Here is a 21,299-nt window from a genome sequence, read left to right on the forward strand (position 1 = left end):
ATAAAATCCCGTTCGTTTCTGCGGTCTGCCCAGCTAGCACCCGTGACAATTTTGCCCTTCGATAAAAGGCGACGATGAAAGAAGAGAGGTGGAAAGAAGGGACACTTCCAGACCTTCCAGACCACCACTAGCCCGGCGCGCGTTTGCGGGAGCTCGGAGCCTCCAGCCCAGAGCGTCCGTCCGGCGCGTCAGCGGCGGCGCTCGAAGCCATTCCGCTCCCGGCCGCCGGGGCTCGGTGGCCCACCTGCCCCGGAAGCCCACGGAGGCGACCCGCGCCACTGCGCCCCTTCCCGCCGCCTCGCGCTCACGCCCCATCCCCCGCCGGGAGCCCCGCGCCCCCGCCACCTCGGGCCGGCCGCCGGGGCCCGCACGCCGCCACCCCTCTCCCGGGGCCCGGCCGCGCGGCTTCCCAGCCGAGCGTCGCCGGGCGCGGAGCAGGCCCGGAGCCCGGGGCACCGGGCGGGGCGGCCGTCAGGCGCGGACTGCGGGGCTAGGCCGGACGGCGCGGCTACGGAACACGCTGCGGCGCACGCGGAGCGAGCCGCCCGGGGACGCGCACTCACCGAGGAGGTCATGCGGAGGACGGAGCCCAGGTCCTCGCCGGACGGCCACTCGGCCTCGGAGCCGTCGCCCTCGCTGCGAACTGCCACCGCCGCCCAGCCGCCGCCACAGATCGCCAGTCGGTTTCCCTGCCTCCTGCGGCGGCGCTGCCCCCTCGCCAGTGCGCGTGCGCGGCGCCGCGGGGGCCCCTGGGAACGGTGGTCCGGGCTGCGGCCGCCCTTCCGCTCCGGGTCGCGAGCCGCCTGGCCTGGACCTGGCCACAGAGCCCCCTCCCTCACCCTTCCGTGTCCCTGGTGCCGAAGAAGACGAGTGGAGAAAAAAAATGACACTCCTCTCTTGCCCGGGCCATCATCCAGTGATCTCGCTCTCTCTCACTCTCTCTCTCTCTCTCTTTCTCTCTCTCTTTTACACGTACACTCCCTTTCACTTAAAAGCTACGCCAATTGATCGCTATCTTCATTTTTAGTATTAATTCCAATTTCCTACTTCTTTTATCGACTTTTATTGTAAACCATAGTTACATTAAATGGTTTTTTTTTTTTTTTAACAAAAACGACACGTGACGCGTCATGCTAGGAGAAGCCAACAGTGAGAGAAACCTTAGAATTAGAACATACCTTAAAAATGGTCAGTGTAGCTTCCGCCCAGGCAGAGGCAGGAATATACTCCCGCACGTTCAGCTAGATGGCCTTCCCTGTCTTACTTCTGTTTCGGAGTGTCCAATATCAGGCAGCTTACTACCTCTAAAAAGTGCAGCCTGCTCCTCCGTTAGACAGTTCTAAAGGTTAGAAAGTTCCGCCTCCTGCTGAGCTCAAATCTGCTTCCCTTCTCTTTTCTCCCTTTGCTAGCAGTTACGCTGCCGGGAGCAAGGAATCTTCCTTGCTCCACTTGACAGCTCTTTAAAACATTGAAGGCAATGAACCTATCCTCCAGCACCAGGAGTCTCCCGCCAAAAATAAAGGGGGCGGGGTGTGTAAGTGTCCCAACAATTTCAAATGTAAATCAGGTTCCAGACTGCTTTTTCCATCACTCTTCCATACACCTCCGTTAAAAATCATCAGAATTTAACTGGCATGGTAGCTCACACCTGTAACTTCAGCATTTTGGAAGGCTGAGGTAAGTCTCAGGGAAAATTAGACAAGCGTTTAAATCAGCCTGAACTACATAGTATTTCTAGGCTGGCCTGAGCTTTCCTGTAAGAATTTTTTGTTTGTGTGTTTGTTTGTTTTGGGGCAGAATTTGCTTCCTATTTGCCACTTCATTAGAATAGTTTTCCGTCAGCTGGTCACATGTTATGGGTACCATGCTGCCATTCTACAGAGTCTAGAAGCACCAAGGAGAGATGAAGAATCAAGTGGATACAATTTACAGTCTAAAGTGAGAAGAACTCCCATAGATTGAGAATTGCAACAATAAACTAAATTACAAAGTACTATGAAGAATTACAAAGTGTTATGAGATTCCAGAGGAAGAGACTTCCTCAAATTAAGAAATCAGGACCTAGGCTGGGCTCGGTGGCCCATGACTTCAATCCTAGCACTTGGGAGGCAGAGAGAGGCAAATCTCTGTGAGTTCCAGGATAACCTGGGCTATACAGAGAGACCCTGTCTCAAAAGAACAAAGAAGAAAAGAAGAAAGAAAAGAAAAAGAGTTTTGATTGTGGCTGGATTTCAAGGTAGGAGATGAGGCAGTTAGCTGTGTCACATGCCTATAATCTCAGCACTCAGGAGGCAGAGGCTGGTGGATCTCTGAGTTCGAGGCTAGCCTGGTCTACAGAGTGAGTCCAGGACAGCCAGGGCTATACAGAGAAACCCTGTGGAGAAAGAAGGAGAAGGAGGAAGAAAAAAGGAAGAAGAAGAAGAAGAGAAGAAGAAGAAGAAGAGGAGGAGGAAGAAAAGAAACCCCAAAATCCCTAAAAGAGGAGGGAAGAATGAAATGTGTAGATTGTGTAAGAAAGAACCCAGCTTGAACAAAAGACTGTGTTCAAAGGCTCCAGAGCACAGGGGTAAAGGAAAGGCCTTCAAAGCCACCAAACCTGACCACAAGAGTTTGAGGCCAAGGGCCCCATGGTGGAAGGAGAAATGACTCTTGTAATGTCTTCTGACCTCCACTGTGAAAATACATATATGAATGCATGTATACAGACACACATAGTGTGAACGTATAAGTGTGTGAGAAAGGAACTAAGAGAAGAGAAAGGTACTAAAGAGTGTGAGAGAGAAAAGTACTAAGGGCTCTTAAGAGCCCTGAAGAAAGTAGATTGTGCCTTGTAAGTGAAAAGAGAGCAAGAAAGTTCAGTTCACTGGTCTGAGCCCTGTTCTCTCACCTACAAATGAAGCACCTAAACTTGATGGACAGCTTTTAACCTTTCCCTTCAACATTCCCAAAGAGTGTAACATTCTTAGCAGAACTGTGAATCACTACAACAGTGACTCTAGCAGCCTCTGGTGTAGCTATTATATGTGGGAAAATAAAATATGGTCAAGACTAATTTGGAAAAAAAAATTGTCATAATTTAGTACATAGTGCTGCTCTGTAGGGAGAACACTTTCTAGAACTTGTCATACTGATACTTTTTCTTACTGTTGTTTGGGTGTGGTGGTTTATGCCTGTAATGGCAGCATTTGTGACATGGAGACAGAATGGGAGAGTTTGAAGTCAACATATCCGAAGAATAAATATATAAATCTCCCAAGAATAAATAAACAAAAACAATGAACTGTATCCAAAACCATTTTCTTCCTGATACACAACTCAGCCAACCATGATATACAGGTATAGAAAATTATTTGTGCACAGTCAGAAATTCTCGCTGAATTGTGCTGGGGATGGTGGTACATACATGTGATGTCAGTGCTTAGGATGCTGACCAGGAAGGTCACAAGCCTGACACCAGCCTACCCTGGAGAGTGAGACCTTGTCTCAGTTGACCACAACAGTAATAGTTCATATCATATTGGATCTTCATGAGTTCAGATGTTCCGACCCCCAGTTCCATGCTGTCCACTGCAGTACTCTGCCTTGGAGTCACACAGCAGTGACAAACTCAGAATTTAAAGTCTAATAACTGCTTTCATTCCTTGTATGCCTAGCTAGTCTTAGAGAAGTAAGATAAAAACAAAACAAGCAAACAAAAACTGGGTGATCTGCCAGACTTTATTATTAATTAGATGTGATGAATTTAAAAAAAATTAAAGCAATAACAAGGCGAAAGAGAGGGAGAAAGAGAGGGAGAAAGAAGGAAAGAGAGGAAAGAGAGAAGAAAGAAAAGGCAGGAGGTGCTGGCACACCTCCTGAGTAGTACTCAGGAGGCAGAGGCAGGTGAATCTCTATGTTTGGAGGCTAGTCTGATCTACAGAGCAAGTTCCAGGACAGGGCTACACAGAGAAACCCTGTCTTGAAAAAGAAAGAAAGGATTAGGAAGAAAAGATGAAAAGGAAAAAAGAGAAGATTTACAAAATTTACCTAGGACATAATATTAAATATTTACCATTAAAATAGGTAGTATTTTAACCACAAAACAGAGATAGATGGCAACATCTGTATTCCATTCAGTAGTTATGAAAATAAAGCCAAAGAGAGAAAAAAAAAATTCCCCTTGACTTCTTTTTAGATCTACACAGAGAAAGCCATCCTTCTCAGTTTGTGTGTGTCTGTTTGGTGCAAACAAGATCACTTTTTACATCCTATCTTATGTTCTCCAACTATCTTTTTATTGAACAGTACATCTTGGGCATCTTTCCTTATTAGTACCTAAAGAATGACCTCATTGGCAGGATACGATGGCTCATTCCTTTACTCTCAGCACCCAGGAGGCAGAGGCAGGTAGATCTCTGTAAGTCTAAGGCCATCCTGGTCTACACAGAAAATACCAGGCCAGCCAGAGCTGCATAGTAAGACATAAATAAGATGGCTGGAGTTATAAAGCAATGGTATGTTGGAGATCCCAGTGCTAACACACACACACACACAAAAACAACAACAACAACAACAACAACAACAAAAAACAAAACGGAATAGTCACTGGTATGGTCACCCTGAAAATCAGTAAGGAGAGCCCTTAGAATTCTAAAAATAGAGCTTCCATATGATCCAGACAGAGACTTCTGACAGAATCCAAACATCCTACAAAGACACCTGCACATCCATATTTATCTCAGCACTGTTTACAACAGTCAGGACCCTAGATACCCATCAACAGATTAGTGAATAAAGATCACGAGGGCCAGGCATGGTGGCACACACCTTTGATCCCAGCGCTTGAGATGCAGAAGAGGTGGATCTCTGTGAGTTTGGGATCAGCCTGGTCTACACAGTGGGTTCCAAGACAGCCAGGGCTACATAGTGAGACCCAGTCTCAAAAAAGAAAGGAAGAGCAGGGCACAGTGGCGCACACCTGTAATCCCAGCACCCCAGGAGGCAGAAGTAGACAGATCACTGTGAGTTCAAGGCCAGCCTGGTCTACAAAGTGAGTCAGGGACAACCGAGGCTACACAGAGAAACCCTGTCTCAAGAAAACAAAAATAAATAAAATGTATGTTTGAAGGCAGGGATGGTAGCACACATCTTTAATCTCAGTACTTGGGAAGCATGGGCAGGCAGATCTCTGTGAGCTCAAGGCTAGCCTGGTTTACAGAGTGAGTTTCAGGACATCCATGGCTACACACAGAGAAGCCCTGCCGTAAAACAAAACACACCACACACACACACACTCATGAGATTGGAGATATAGCTGAGAGTTAAAGCGTGTGTCTGGCATATGCAAAGCCATGAGTTCGATCCCTAACAATGAAAATAAAAAGATAGATGTACACACATATGTCTGGGTGGTTTTGGTGGCATATACCTGTAATTCAGGCACTTGGGAGGTTGAAGCAGGTGGCCAGCATGAAGTGCCTAGTGGGACACTGTTTAAAAAAAGAAAAAGTGTGTCTGTGGTTGGGGGAAGCTGGTAAAAGTGGCTGCTTCCAAGCCTGACAACCTGAATTCTATCCCTAGAACTCATGTGGAAGGCAAGAACTGAGTCCTTCTGGCTTAGTTTTGTTGTTGTTTTGGGTTTTTTGTTTGTTTGTTTTTCTTTTTTTAAGTTTTTTTTAATTATGTATGTAATGTTCTGCCTGCATGTGTGTCTACATGCAGAAAAGGGCACCAGATGGTTGGAAGCCACCATGTGGATGTTGGGAGTTGAACTTGGGACTTCTGGAAAAGCAGACAGTGCTCTTAACTTCTGAGCCATCTCTCCAGCTCTCGTTTGTTGTTTGTTTGCTTTCAAGACAGGGTTTCTCTGTGTAACCTTGGCCGTCCTGGTCTTACTTGGTAGACCAGGTTGGGCTGGAACTCACAGTGATCCACCTGCCTCTGCCTCCCTGAGTGCTGGGATCAAAGGCGTGTGCGACCATGCCTGGCTTTCCTCTGACTTATCCATGAACACTATAGTACGTCCATGGCCACATACATACAACCTCTTACCACCACCCCCCATACTATAAATAAATGTAAATTAAAACCAAATGGATGCGTGTGTGGGGTTGTTTGTTTGTTTGTTGTTTTTTGTTTTTTGAGAAAGGGTCTCACTGTGTAACCCTTGCTGGCCTAAAACTAACTATGTAGACTACGCTGGCCTCAAATTCATAGAGATTCACTAGCTTCTGCCCCTCCATACCTGGCTCTCAATAGATAAATCTTATTAGTGATGAAAAACCATAAGAAGATGCTAGTGCACATCCCACAAGGTATGGAATGAAAACATTTGCATCAAGATTTATAATAGCCAGTTGTCATGGTGTGTGCCTTTAATCCCAGCACTCAGGGAGGCAGAGCAAATCACTGTGAGTTTGAGGCCAGCCTGGTGTACAAAGAAAGTCCAGAGTCCAGGACAGCCAAGGCTACACGGAGAAATTCTGTCTTGAATCCCCCTTCCCCAAAAAGGAATCTATAATAGCCTGGAAATGGTGGTGCACACCTTTTATCCCAGCACTTGGGAGGCAGAGGTAGGTGGATCTCTATGAGTTTGAAGCCAGCCTGGTCTACAGAGTGAGTTCCAAGACAGCCAAAGTTACACAAATAAACACTGTCTAAAAAAAGAATAAAGAAAAAAAATCAACCAACCAACCAAACAAGCAAACAAAACTCAACAACAAAAGAATCTACAATAATGGGGGGCAGGGAAGAATCTACAATAATGGGACCAGGTAGATGGATCAGCTGCCCAAACTGCAGGTTGCATGAGTTTGTCTGGGCACTTGATCCCTAGAACCCACATAAAAGTCAGCTGCAGTGCCTTGCTCCTATAATCCCAGTACTCCTCCTGTGAAATGTGTGTTGGAGACAGGAGCATCCTCTGAAGGCTTGTAGGCCAGTTAGCCTTGAGTAAGCAGGTGCAGAAACTAGAGAAATCCTGCCTCAGCAAGGTACAATGAGAGAATCAAGGCTCTTGCCTCCAAAGACACATTCCACCACATGTGTTCTCACAATGAAACTCGGGTTGTCTGACTTGGTGGCAGGTGCCTTTCACCCTGAGAGACCTTACTGCTTTGTTTCTTTGTTTCTTTTAGAAGAGCAAGGTTCATTCATTAGCTCAGACTGCCCAACTTCACTATGTAACCCACACTCACCTAAACTTGTGGCAATTCTTCTGTCTCCAGCTCCTGCGTTGTAGAAATAGCTACTATGCTTGGCTTATACTGAACATCTTTCTGTGTGGTCTAGGCTAGCCCTGAACTCACCATCCACCTGCCTCAACCTCCTGAGTGTTGGGATTTCAGGCTTTCTTTCCTAAAAACACTCCAGAGGTACAGGGCAGGAGGGAAAGAGAAAGCCCTGTCTAGTAAAGAAAGTGACCATTTAGACCCGCACTGACGCTTGCTCACACGATTTCTTTCTTCTTAAAAAATACTTATTTATTTTTAGAGCATTTATTGGTGTTTCGCCTGCATACATGTCTGTGTAAGGGTGTCAGACGCTGTGGAATTGGAATTATAGCCAGGTGTGAGCTGCCATGTGGGAGCTGGGAATTGAACCCAGGTCCGCTGCAAGAGCATCCAGTGCTTTTAACTGCTAATCCATCTCCCCAGCCCTCACATGTTTTCCTGGAGAGTGTAGCACCAGATGAAAAGATACAGGTGCATGACTTTGGAAAGAAAAGGAGGCTTAGCCTCAGGTTCGTCACTGTTTAATGTTTTGCTGTCTTGTTAAGATGAGTTAATGTGTATGAAAATATTCTGAGAGGTGGGGAGCAGTGTTAGCATTCCTCACATAGACTATGAGAAAATATTTTAAAATATTTAAAGATTTATTTTAATTTCATGTGTCACGAGTATTTTGCCTGCATGTATGAATGTATGACATGTGTGGACCTGGTCCCACAGAGATCAAAAGGGGCACTGGATCCCCTGGAACAGGAGTTAGGATGGCTGTTAGCCACCATTTGGGTACTAGGAACTGAACCTTAGTCCTCTGCAAGAGCAGGAAGTGATCTTAAGCACTGAGCCTATGTGCCAGCCCTGAGAAAACATATTTATTAATCAAACTCTTCCATCAAGGTACTACAGGAGACTCGGTTTTATTGCTTTTATTTATTAGCCTGTGTGTGTTGGAGTGTGTGTATCTATGTGTGCAGTGTGTGTGTGTGTGTGTGTGTGTGTGTAGGCCTTTGGGGTCAGAGGCCAGTTAACAGGACTTGGTTCTCTCCTGCCACCTTGTGGTATTCAAGGGTCAAACTAAGTCATCAAGTCACAGGGCCCCAGACCTTAGCACAACTGATTCCATGATGGAAGTACCATTTAGGCCATAAAGCTCAGCACATACAGAGCACCACCTGCCAAAACTAAAACAAAGGCCTAATTCATCAAAGCCCACAGTTCTGGGAGCCTCTAAATGACCAACCTTGCTTTTTGGCTTCTGTAGTTCTGCTTCTGGCTAACTGTTCTTATTAACTGATGTCAACCAGAACATGTCTTTGTTGTTGTTGTTGTTGCTTGTTTGTTATTTTTATTTGTGTGTGTGTGTGTGTGTGTGTGTGTGTGTGACTAAAAGCTCATCCTGGGAAAGGCTTGATGCTACACTGGGATCCTGAACACACAGAGTAGTCACTGACTGGCTAATACTTTCCGTTGTGTTGAACCCCAGTCTAAGCAGTCTTCTCTTGTAAACACCCCGTAACAATCAGGCTTCTAAATAAACTCTAGATATCTCACCCACTGTGAGAGTCAGTTTTCAAGATTAATTTCAGTGAAAATTAGTTAGTTACTATTTTGAATTTGTCAAAGATTTTTGGAAATGCTTTTAAAGTGGCATGTCTAACTTAGGTCCACTAGTGAACACCTGTAATCTCAGCACTCTGGAGGCAGAGGCAGGTCTGTGAATCCAGATTCACAGATCTCTGTGAATCCAGTCTGAGATACCTAATGAATTCCATGCAACCAGGGCTGTCTGTGAATCCTGTTTCAGAAAACAAAACAAGTAGTACATCTAACTATTTCTTTATATTAAAATATCTCACATATTGAGCCGGGTGCGGTAGCGTACACTTGTAACCCCCGCACTCAGGAAGGCAGAGGCAGGTGGATCTATGTGAGTTCAAGGCCAGCCTGGTCTACAAAGGGAGTCCAGGACAGCCAGGGATACACAGAGAAGCTCTGTCTCAAAAACACAAAAACAAAACAAAACCCACCTCACATAGATATGATCTAGTTAAATTAAAATACATGTATGTACTTAAATTAAAATACAAAATTAAGTGGACTTTACGCTCCAGTATATTTCCTCAAACATAATTTTTAGTTTTGCCTTTTTCGTTTTTTGTTTTGTTGTTGTTCTTTTGTTTTTTGAGATGGGGTCCCTGATGTAGCCCAGGCTGACCTTGAACTCATCTTTCTGTCTTGGCCTCTCATGTGCTGTGTAAGTGAGGACCAGTGTTTGGATCCTCAAAACAAACATCAAAAGCAAGACAGTAGCATGCTTCTCTAATTTCAGCTTTCCTACCAGGAAATGACTGCAGAGATAAGAGAATGCCCAAACACTCAGAAGTCAGCTAGACTGATAAACCCAGTAGCAAATAGCCCCTCAAACCCCAAATACATAGATTAAACTAGAACCTAAATGATATTGAAGCCTGGTGAGTCCTACGTTAGCTTCGCTTTACTACTGACTGAAATGGTTTTTTCTTACAGGGCACGGTGGCACACGCTTGTAGCTCCAGCACTCAGGAAGGAAAGGCAGGCAGAGGCAGGCAGATCCCTTTGAGTTCAAGGCCAGCCTGGTCTACAAAGGGAGTGCAGGACACCAGGACAGCCAGGCTTATACAGAGAAACTGTCTCGGAAAACCACCAAAAAAAATAGTATTTTCTTACTCATAGGAACAGATATAAAATGAGCTGCTTCAAATTACTAGATAAAGGCCTCTGCTCCTTTATCGAAATATTTATAAAATACATAACTGTTTTCTGTCCTCTGAGCTTGAAGTTAAAGATAATAGCCTACACTGTAGAGGCTCAACATCAAACTTTCCAGAGTTTGAGAGATGGCCCACGCAGGAGCACGCGCTCCTCTGAAAGAAGGTCCCCTCTTGAGCATCCACATAGCAGCTGACAATGGTCTGACGTCCTCTTCTGGCTTCCAAAGGTGCATGTGGTGCACAGACACACATGCAGGCAAAATATCCTGTGCATAAAATAAAAACCTTAAAAAAATCAAACGTTTCCAACCTCCTAAACGGCAATTTAGGAGGCCGGTGCTAGATGATCAGGAGGTCATTTTTGGCCTGCCAGGACCACAGAATAAGAGACCCTGTCTCAAAAAACAAAACAGCAGCAGGGCAGTGGTGCAGAGAAACGCTGTCTTGAAAAACCTAGAACACAACAACAAAACAGCAAAGAAACAGCATACCCTGATCGTAGTGGCTAGCTCTTACACCTTTAACATTCAGCAAATAACTTGTTGCAGTGAGAACTTTGGAATTTTGGTTTCACTAAAAAACACAGCAGTATTATAAGGATCTGGCTTCGTTTTAATCTCAGGTGTGGGGATATGGGGCTGCTTCGGACTGTCTGGAGCAGCCGACTATGATTTCCACATGCTCTGGTGGTAATGTGATTTTGCCGGCTGCAGATAGTTTCTGTGATTGTGTGACATTTGGAATTCTGGGAACTCTTCAGAGGGTATATAAATGCTAGGTCCCCAAGAAAGGTGCTGAGTTGTTGGTTTGTTAGTTGGTTGTTGGTTATTGTTGTTGTTGTTGTTTTAAGTAGTCCTGCACAAAGAAGAAAAAAGAAGAAATTAGATATCCTGATAGTGAAGATCAAACTTGTCCCAAGAAACTAGATGGCCCAGGAAGCAGACCAACAATAGTGTTGCCCCCTTTCCAACCCCTGACTTTATTCAGTGATCTCTTTCTTTCCTCTCCATCTTTTTTCTCTCTTATCTAGTGTTAGGGGTTGAAAGGGTGGAAGAAAAGGGGTGGAGAAGGGTGAAAAAAAGAAAAACCTGAAAAGCAGCAAGGTTACAACTTGTGTTTATACTTACCTATTTAATGCCACAATGATTGTGCTTTAGAATATGCCACAATGTATACGACAGAATACATTCAATACTTGAATTTTACTTATTTATTTTGAAAGTGGACTTCATTATATAGCCTGGCTAGCCTGGAAGTCAATCTGAAGGCCAAGCTAGCCTGAAACTCAAAGAAATCTACCTCACCTTCCTCTGCCTCCTAAATCCTGGGACTAAATGCCTGTGCTACCACACCTAGTTTTTTATATATATGTGTGGGAATGTGTGTGTTTAAAACCATATAGTCTTTTAAAATTAATTTTATATGCTATGTATAATTGTCTCTCTCTATAAAACTATATATATTTCTATGTATTGGTAAATACTTTCATCTCATGCATTCTTGGTACCTGCAGAAGCCAGAAGGCATTAGAACCCTTGGAACTGCAGTTGCAAGTGTTTGTGAGGTGCTATGTGGGTGCTGGGAATTAAACCTGGGTCCTCTGAAAGAGCATTACTCTTAACCCCTGAGCATCTTCCTAGCTCCAATTTTAAAGGAGACCACAGCTGGACATGGTGGCTCATGACTTTAATCACAGCACTGGGGAGGCAGAGGCAGGGATCTCTGAACATTCAAGGCCAGCTGAATCTTTATAGCATATTCCAGGACAGCCAGGAAAATGTAGTATGCATAGCTAGCAACAGTCTCAAAAAAGAAAGGAAGAAAAAGCTACGATAGCCACTGACATACATTACTCTTTAGAGGTTGTCAGATAGCCTGACTTGGTGACATACTTTTAATCCAGCACTTGGGAGGTGGGGCAGAAGGATAAGGAGTTCAAGTCTGGCTTGACTACAAAGAGTACTGGAGGCAAGCCTGGCCTACATGAGCCCATCTCAACCTAACCCAACCCAACCCAAAATGAAGTTAGCAATATTGTGTGTGTGAGAGAGAGAGAGACTGGGGACTGAGACCAGAGTTTCAAGTATGCCAGGCAAGTGCTTTAACACAGCGCTGTATCTCCAGTTTCTTTTTACTTTTTTTTTTTAAAGAAACAGTTTCTCTGTGTAGCCTTGTAGCTTGGCAGTCCTGGACTCGCTTTGTAGACCAGGCTGGCCTCGATCTGCCTGCCTCTGTCTCCTTTAGTGCTGAGATTACAGGCATGCAGCATAGAGCCTGGCTTTCCTTTTACTTTTGAACAGGGTTCTCACTAAATGTCTCAGGCTGGCCTTGAATTTACTCCGTAGTCCAGGCAGGCATCGAACTTGTGATCCTCTTGCCTATCAGCCTCTTGAACAGCTGGGGTTGCAGGCCTGTGCCACCAGGTCTGACTCAGGTATCACTTTTTTAAATGTCAGAAAAATTAGTTGCAAGCATTTACTTCATCGCTCAAGAGAGAGGATGAAAACTGGCCAGTAATGGTGCTCGCCTGTAATCCCAGCACTGTGGGAGGCAAAGGTAGGTGGATCTCTGTGAGTTCGAGGCTAGCCTGGTCTACAAAGTGAGTCCAGGGCAGGGAAAACTAGAAAGAAACACTGTCTCAAAAGAGAGAGAGAGGGTATGAAACTGAGTTTTGTGCTTTAGTGGAAACAGACCGTGATACAGACATGCTTAAAACGACATGAAGCTGCAATGTGGACAAATGGTGATTTTGACACCCCGCCCCCAAGTGCATCTCCGGCTGTCCTGGAACTGTGTAGACGGGTCTGGCCTGCCTCTTAACTCACAAAGATCCCCTGCTCTGCCACCTGAGTGCTGGGCTTCAAGAAGGTGTGCACAGTAAACCGGGTTTGGTGATTTCCATCATGATACTTGACTGATGCAACCCAAAGGAAAATCAATGTTATGACAGCATTACAAGCCTTACTCAAAGAGCTGTATGATGCAACCTCTATAGCAAGGATGGAGCTGACTGAGTCACTAGCACAGCCCTTGAGGAATTTTGAAAGGAGAAAATTCCTGAACACTGACTCATAGGCTCCACATTCTAGTGGACTGTGGGTGATGTTTCAATATGCTTTGTACAGTGTACTCATGAAGTTCAGAATACATTTAATAGGAATAATGGAGACATTTTCTGCCAGTGATAAAGTCCTAAGTATCCTCTATAAGCACTTGGGAGGCATCAATGGTAGATCTGAGAGTTCAAGGCCAGCCTGGTCTATATGCCAAACTCCAGGCCAGGGCATGGATGTCAGTTGCCTCGCATGCAGAGTTCTGGGCTCAAGTCCCAAATGCGCATGGTAATGTATGCTTATGCCTGTTGGTCTCAGCACTAGAGAGGTATAGGCAGAAGGATAAGTAGTTCGAAGTTCTCTGCCACACAGTGTTTGAGGCCAGCTGGGGCTAGCTACATGAGGCCTTGTCTTTAAAAAAAGGAGAAAAAAAAAAATAAGCTATGGAGTAAAACCAACCAGGTTATCAACTTTATTCCCAACAGTCATCAGTCAATGATCACTCTACTTAATCATTTTTGGTCTCAAAGATCTCTTCTGGAAAATGGGAAAGACCTGCTAAGGACCGACTAAATGACGCACGGAAAACAGGTATAACAGTGTTGAAAGGAGGATCAGTAGTTCCAGACCGGTTTGGGCCTTGTGTACAATGCCCTCCCGCAAAAACAAACAAATTAAACAAAAGAAGCAATGAGATACCTAAGTTTAAGTAGTAGCTTCCGTAAATTTTTTGCAACATACTGTTAGTATACAATAATAAAGCATCAGCAAGACAATTATTTTTTTGTCTGCTAAATGACTTTGGCATTATCAGAACTATTCCATTCAGTCAGGGTAGGATGGTGTCAAGAAGAGATGAGGAAGAACTTGTAAATGATAACCCGAGTCACAAATCGAAATGCTAGATAAGAATAGGGAACAGTAAGGGGCAACAAGCTAGAGAGAAAAAAAAGATACATGCAAAGGTGGAAAGTGCTCGTTTGACACTCCGCATGGAGAAGAGGCTCCGAACTAGGTTACAATTACCAGGACAATCCTGGGTCTCAACCCCGGGAAAGGGAAAAATCAGAAAGACCTGGAAGATAAATATAGCTGGCCTGGAGGTGAAGGGGAAACATGATTAGCCGAGAAGAGCCAGGATTCGCAGCGAGGCAGAACCCAGACCAGGCCCCAGCTCACCCGTCCAGGCCGGGTGAGTAGACTAAGGCCCGGACGCTCGGACGCCCGAGAACGTGCGGAGCCAGTTAGGGCCAAGAAACGTGTTCCCGGCCTCACAGCTGTGGCCGGGCAGCTCAGGACGCGAGGGAACCTGGGAGGACGTACTGCTTTGGAGCGAGGGCCAGAGAGGGAGCACCCGACTCCCACCGGGCCAAGGGAACTGACGCGCAGACCCCGCACTAGTCCCCCGGGGCCGGCGTGAGGGGAGGACCTGGACGGTTACCGGCGGAAACGGTTTCGGGGTGAGAGGTCACCCGAGGGACAGGCAGCTGCTGAACCAATAGGAGCAGCGCACAGGGCGGATGCTGCCTCTTATAGGCGGCCGTTAGGGACGACCAGTAGCCAATGAGTCAGCCTGGGGGGCGTAGCAGTGACGCGAGTTGCGGAGGAGGCCGCTTCGAATCGGCAGCGGCCAGCTTGGTGGCTTGGACCAATCGGCGGCCTCCAACGAGAAGCCCCTTCACCAATCAGAGGCCTCCACGACGGGGCTGGGGGGAGGATATATAAGCGGAGTCGGCGACGGCGCGCCAGGCACTGGGCGACCTTACACTGGCGGAGAGACTCTGGCTGTTGCGGGTGTGAGAGGTAAGCGACGCGGCCTGCTTGCAGGCCTCCCCTGAGTGTGGTTCGTAGTAGCTCCTCCTGACCCTGGCACCCCCGTCGCCCTCAGATCGGAACCGTCGTCGCGCTTCCGGGCTGCAGCCTGTTGCTGGACTGCCGAGACTCCCGACCGATCGCTGAGCAACTGGCCCACGGCGCCGGCAAGATGAAGTTGAGTGTGGTGGCGGCGGCGCTGCTGCTGCTGTGCGCGGTGCGGGCCGAGGAGGAGGACAAGAAGGAGGACGTGGGCACAGTGGTGGGCATCGACTTGGGGACCACCTATTCCTGGTAGGTGGCGTTTGCCGGAGGAGGTGGGGGGAGAGTGGGGCGTGGCCTCCTGGGCTAGCGTGAGAAAGTGAGGTGCTGATTGCTTTTCTGTGGGGTTTTTCCGTCAGCGTCGGCGTGTTCAAGAACGGCCGCGTGGAGATCATAGCCAACGATCAGGGCAACCGCATCACGCCGTCCTATGTGGCCTTCACCCCCGAAGGCGAGCGTCTGATTGGCGATGCGGCCAAGAATCAGCTCACATCCAACCCCGAGAACACGGTCTTCGATGCCAAGCGCCTCATCGGACGCACTTGGAATGACCCTTCAGTGCAGCAGGACATCAAGTTCTTGCCGTTCAAGGTCCGACCCGGTTTTTTCCCGTGCTGATGGGGCGGCTAGGGTGGTGGAGTATTTAGGCGTTCAGACTTGGCCGGAAAACTATATTCAAACGACTGAAAGGATGAGATCGGAATTTATGTAACGGTTATACGCGTCGTCGTTTTTAGTAAGTTCTAAAACGTGACACGTTGTTACAATGTTTAAAGGTTGAAAGAGATTAATTTAAAACTGGCAGTCTAGGTACTGTATTGCTGTGCTCAGTTTTTGTCAAGATTTCCTAAGGGACCAAAACGAATCAAACTATCGGGAAGAGAAGTTTGGTGCCATTGTTCTTGATTTGGAAAAATTACCTTTAAATTATTTTGTGCCATAGGTAGTTGAAAAGAAAACTAAACCATACATTCAAGTTGATATTGGAGGTGGGCAAACCAAGACATTTGCTCCAGAAGAAATTTCTGCCATGGTTCTCACTAAAATGAAAGAAACGGCTGAGGCATATTTGGGGAAGAAGGTAAATAGATGTGTGGAAGTGTTAGGTGTTTAAGATTACAGTTGTCCTCCTGGTTTACTTGTGGTTTAAATTTTTTTTTTAATTTTAGTTAATTAAAGTTTATTCACTTTGTATCCCCCTGTAGCTCCCTCTCTCCTCCCCTGTGGTTTAAAATCTTTTAATCTTGACTTGCATCAACTTTTGTCAGGCTTAAGGACTTAGTGCTTTGTGGGAGGTCAAAGTAAATGCTAGTCAGTTTATATGAGTTATCACTTAGTTCTGTAGTGATAAAACTGTATGATTCCTACCCTTATCAGTAAGCTGGCTTAGAAATGGATGTGGTGGTTTTCTTGTAGTTGATAAGGGTGACAGGGAAGTGACAAAGTATACCTAAATTATCTTTGTTTATCCTTCTAGGTTACCCATGCAGTTGTTACTGTACCAGCTTACTTCAATGATGCCCAGCGGCAGGCCACCAAAGATGCTGGCACCATTGCTGGACTGAATGTCATGAGGATCATCAATGAGCCGTAAGTGTGGAACTCAGAGGTCTAGCATATTTGTCAAGTAGGGGAAATGTGAGCCTGACTAAGCTTTCTTCCCTCCTCTTTTTCATTCTCACAGTACAGCAGCTGCGATCGCATACGGCCTGGATAAGAGAGAGGGCGAGAAGAACATTCTTGTGTTTGACCTGGGTGGTGGAACCTTCGATGTGTCTCTTCTCACCATCGACAATGGTGTCTTTGAAGTGGTGGCCACGAATGGAGACACTCATCTGGGTGGGGAAGACTTTGATCAGCGGGTTATGGAACACTTCATCAAGCTGTACAAAAAGAAAACTGGTAAAGATGTTAGAAAAGACAACAGAGCTGTGCAGAAACTCCGGCGTGAGGTGGAAAAGGCTAAGAGAGCCCTGTCTTCTCAGCATCAAGCAAGGATTGAAATTGAGTCCTTCTTCGAAGGAGAAGACTTCTCTGAGACCCTGACTCGGGCCAAATTTGAAGAGCTGAATATGGTATGCTCCTTGATAATGCTAATGAGATCCATGTAGACTATGGAGTTGAGGATGCCTGGATCACTAAACAGTGTCTAATTACAGTTAGCATCACAGTAACCATGCCCTCTCTCTCTCTTTCTTTCTTTCTTTTTTTTTTTTGCTAGGACCTGTTCCGCTCTACCATGAAGCCTGTCCAGAAAGTGTTGGAAGACTCTGATCTGAAGAAATCTGATATTGATGAAATTGTTCTTGTTGGTGGATCTACTCGAATTCCAAAGATTCAGCAACTGGTAAAAGAGTTCTTCAATGGCAAGGAGCCATCCCGTGGCATAAACCCAGATGAGGCTGTAGCGTATGGTGCTGCTGTCCAGGCTGGTGTCCTCTCTGGTGATCAAGATACAGGTAGGCTGCTGTCACTGCATCTTTCACATGTTTGAGTAGCTTGATGGGAAGACTACTGCTTTAGGAAGCTGTAGGGTTAGGGGCATAAGGGTCACACAGCTAATAAATAAGGAACAGTGATGACAAGACTTAGGTCAGGGTTAGTTAAGATCATTAGCAGCTGTTAATTCATTTGCCCTAAAGTTGGTGGTTAGAGCCTAAGCAAATGACGGTGGGAAGATGGAGTTCATTGGGAGATTGCTTGGTAGTGCTCTTAGGGTTCCTGATTAGAAGCTAACCTGATCGATTCTCCTTTGCAGGTGATCTGGTACTGCTTGATGTATGTCCCCTTACACTTGGTATTGAAACTGTGGGAGGTGTCATGACCAAACTGATTCCAAGGAACACTGTGGTACCCACCAAGAAGTCTCAGATCTTTTCCACAGCTTCTGATAATCAACCAACTGTAACAATCAAGGTCTATGAAGGTAATTATATTTACAAATATTATATGTTTTGAAAGAATGTGACTGTGGGTTTAGTAATATATTATTAAACTGCACAGAGAAAGAAGTGTTGAATTTTAGATTCAGTACTTAGCATTCTTGTCCTGGCTTTTGGAATACAAGAACAAGAGTAGTTTTAAGAGATTAAGTTAGGCTGGGCCAGGTGGTGGCGCCTGTAACCCAAGCATTTGGGGAAGCAGATACAGGCAGCTCTCCGAGGCCAGCTTGGTCTTCATAGTGAGTCCAGGACAACCAAGGCTACACAAGGAAACCCTGTCTTGAAAAACAAACAAAATGAGATGAAATTCAGTTAAAAGTAGTAGTACCCAGTGAGTTGCTGCTCTTGGTCCAGTACTGTAGGGATACTGGTGCACTAAGTCTTGTCAATAACAAGTTTTTCTTATGTTACTCTAGGTGAACGACCCCTAACAAAAGACAACCATCTTCTGGGTACATTTGATCTGACTGGGATTCCTCCTGCTCCCCGTGGGGTACCCCAAATTGAAGTCACTTTTGAGATAGATGTTAATGGTATTCTTCGAGTGACAGCTGAAGACAAAGGTACAGGAAACAAAAACAAAATCACAATTACCAATGACCAAAATCGTCTGACTCCTGAAGAAATTGAAAGGATGGTTAATGATGCTGAGAAGTTCGCTGAGGAAGACAAAAAGCTCAAAGAGCGCATTGACACCAGGAATGAATTGGAAAGCTATGCTTACTCTCTCAAGAACCAGATTGGAGATAAAGAGAAGCTGGGAGGCAAACTTTCTTCTGAAGATAAAGAAACCATGGAGAAGGCTGTAGAGGAAAAGATTGAATGGCTGGAAAGCCACCAGGATGCAGACATTGAAGACTTTAAAGCCAAAAAGAAGGAACTAGAAGAAATTGTTCAGCCAATTATCAGCAAACTCTATGGAAGTGCAGGCCCTCCCCCAGCTGGCGAAGAGGATGCATCAGAAAAAGATGAGTTGTAGGCACACTGATCTGCTAGAGCTGTAATATTGTAAATACTGGACTCAGGAACTTTCGTTAGGAGAAAAGTAAGAGAACTTAAGTCTCGAATGTAATTGGAATCTTCACCTCAGAGTGGAGTTGAAAATGCTATAGCCCAAGTGGCTGTTTACTGCTTTTCATTAGCAGTTGCTCACATGTCTTGGGGTGGGGGAGAGGAGGAATTGGCTATTTTAAAAGTTTGGGGAAAGCTGGGTCAGGGTGTGTGTTCACCTTGGATATGTTTTATTTAACAATTGGGTCATGTACATCTGGTGTAGGAACTTTTTTTCTACCATAAATGACACCAATAAATGTTTGTTATTTACACTGGTCTAATTTTTGTGAAAAGCTTTTAATTATAACCATCTTTTAGTTTGGATGTGGGCAGGGGAGGGGGGCTTGTGATGCTGCCAAGTGGTACCACTCTCTAGGGCTTTGTCTAGCTTTATAACAGCAAGGCAGAGATGTTTGTGTTACTCCTTTAGGCAAGGTTTCACCGTGCCTAAGTCCAGTTCTCTTGAACATGGTTGAAATTTTGTTTTTGTTTTTTTGTGTGTGTCTTTTGAGACAGGGTTTTTTCCTCTGTGCAGTCTTGGCTGTCCTGGACTCACTTTGTAGACCAGGCTGGCCTTGAACTCACAGAGATGCCTCTGCTTCCCAGTGCTGGGATTACAGGTATGTGCCACTGAGCCTGGCAAACATGGTTGAAATACTGCTCATCCTTTGTAAAATTGATTTCTGTGTTTTGGTCTGTTTCTGGTTTTTTAAGATAAGGTTTCTGTGTAGCCCTGGCTGTCCTTGAACACTATAGTCTTGAACTCATATTCACGTGGACCACTGTGACTTTCTGATTACAAAAGTAAACACTCTTTGTTACAAGTACTGCTATGGAACTGGCTGGATGCTCTTATGAATTGATGAAGTGCTAGGCCTGCAAGTCTAGGCTGTGGCAGGAGGATGGTAAGCTCAGTTTCCTAGCTTAGGAAACTGAGGCTGTATATATTCTGGTGGGGAATGCCTAGCACTAGTGTGAAGCCCTGGGTTTAATCTATACTGGAAAAAAGTTGAGTGACCTGGTGACTTTTAGGGACTTGTACTTTATTTTTCTTTGTGTTGTAAGATCAAATCCAGGCCCATTCTCATTGGGTGGTATTTGGTTGAAGGTATGTAGTTGAAAGTGTATGGTGGCCTATACCTTTGATAGGATCTTTGAGGCCAGCCAGGGCTATGTAGAGAAAAAAGATGCATACTTAATGGTCTGAGCATTTACTTCAATTGGTAGAGTACTTGTCCAGCGTGCATAAAGCCCTGGATTCCATAACCCAACACCACATGGGTGCAGTGGCTCAGGCTGCCAGGAGGATTAATGAAATACCAGCTTCAGTTAATGTAGTTCGTGAGAGCTACGTGAGTCAACATGCTTTAGTCAGAACCCCCATTTCTGAAATGTCTTCTAGGATGTATATATAGTAGCCTTGAAATTACATCACTTAACAGTCAAGTGACTGGCTGAGGATCGTTTGGCTTGGCTCGCTCAGGAAAGGGATGATGTAGATAATCAGTATGATCAATGAGAAATCTGGCTAGGGCTAACATGAAATTCAGTACTGCCCAAAGATGGTTTTTGTTTGCTTTTGGGGACAGGGTTTCTCCGTTTTAGATCTGGCTGGCCTGGAATTGCTTTGTGTAGACCAAGCTGTCCTTGAACTCAGATCTGCCTGCCTCTGCCTCCCAAATGCTGGGATTAAAGAAAGATACGTGCCACCACTGCCTAGCAAGATGGCTATTTTCTAACTGGGCAACCGGCTGTAAGATTAATTTACTAAGAATGGTCCATTTGGGGAACTGACAGCTGTACTGTTGAGCTTCATTTTTGTGCACTTAGCTGATATTTCTGAATTCAGCATGGTGGCTCATGCTGGTAACTCCTACATTCAGGAGTCTGGCTGAGGCAGAAGAATCGTTGTGAGATCCTATCTCATCTGTTCCACTTCTGTCCACTATCCTCAAAAATAAATAATAATCTTGAGACACTGAGGCAGGAGGACAACAAATTTGAGGACAGCCTGGGCTGTCAGATTTTTGTCCCAAACACTAAGTGTTTGGGCCAAGTCTGGAGTCCAAAGCCCAGGCAAATGTTAAAACTGACTGTACTGCTTCATGCTCAGTCAGACAGTCGTTGGGCTTCATCCTTTGTCCTGCATTGCTAGCACTCCTTTTTAAAACAACAAACAATAAAACAGGTCCCACTAGGACTAGGCTGGAATTAAAGGCATGTGCCACCACTCATTTTAAGATGGGTAATGTGCCCACATGCAAGCAAGGTTTAGGGAAGCACATCTGAACACCCAGTTATCCTGCTTATGAACCAAACAAAACCTCACACCCTGCTTTTGTCTGTACTTAACTGTTTTTCAAATTTAGATTATTTGAAGGGTTTTGCTTGCAGAGTGTCAAGCATCAGATCCCTGGAACTGGAATTAAAGACAGTTGTCAG

The 21,299-nt window shown here is 45.4% G+C and overlaps 2 protein-coding genes and 1 pseudogene across 11 annotated transcripts in view; 1 reads left to right on the forward strand and 2 right to left on the reverse strand.

Annotated features, from left to right (window-relative positions):
- Window positions 1–1,317, reverse strand: part of Gapvd1 (GTPase activating protein and VPS9 domains 1) — a 79,313-nt gene extending 77,996 nt beyond the window's left edge. For 7 of the 10 annotated variants that reach the window (XM_060389996.1, XM_060389995.1, XM_060389991.1 and 4 more), the window contains exon 1: window positions 564–728. The gene's annotated coding sequence lies outside the window, so the exon portion shown is untranslated. Of the gene's footprint in view, window positions 1–563; window positions 859–1,178 lie in introns of those variants that run through there. The other 3 variants (XM_060389994.1, XM_060389992.1, XM_060389990.1) reach the window with 2 other exon arrangements.
- Window positions 1,318–14,688: 13,371 nt separating this feature from the next.
- On the forward strand, window positions 14,689–19,127 carry Hspa5 (heat shock protein family A (Hsp70) member 5). Its single transcript, XM_021660941.2, has 9 exons — window positions 14,689–14,811; window positions 14,897–15,114; window positions 15,222–15,453; window positions 15,806–15,943; window positions 16,340–16,452; window positions 16,547–16,937; window positions 17,084–17,321; window positions 17,621–17,788; window positions 18,221–19,127. The coding sequence occupies exons 2-9, from the start codon at window positions 14,993–14,995 to the stop codon at window positions 18,781–18,783; spliced, it is 1,965 nt and encodes a 654-aa protein (XP_021516616.1). The 5' UTR covers window positions 14,689–14,811; window positions 14,897–14,992; the 3' UTR covers window positions 18,784–19,127.
- A 1,965-nt stretch (window positions 19,128–21,092) lies between these two features.
- LOC132656163 (small nucleolar RNA U13) lies at window positions 21,093–21,182 on the reverse strand (annotated as a pseudogene).
- Between the last annotated feature and the right edge of the window lie 117 nt (window positions 21,183–21,299).

Source organism: Meriones unguiculatus, chromosome 8 (genome assembly GCF_030254825.1).
Source record: "Meriones unguiculatus strain TT.TT164.6M chromosome 8, Bangor_MerUng_6.1, whole genome shotgun sequence".
Lineage (NCBI taxonomy): Eukaryota > Metazoa > Chordata > Mammalia > Rodentia > Muridae > Meriones > Meriones unguiculatus.

Excerpts from the sequence above, each read along its gene's own strand:
- Hspa5 (XM_021660941.2), top strand. The coding sequence starts at position 14,993 with ATGAAGTTGAGTGTGGTGGCGGCGGCGCTGCTGCTGCTGTGCGCGGTG. Across the intron at positions 17,322-17,620 it reads CTCTGGTGATCAAGATACAG|GTGATCTGGTACTGCTTGAT; the intron begins GTAGGCTGCTGT and ends TCTCCTTTGCAG. Across the intron at positions 17,789-18,220 it reads AACAATCAAGGTCTATGAAG|GTGAACGACCCCTAACAAAA; the intron begins GTAATTATATTT and ends ATGTTACTCTAG.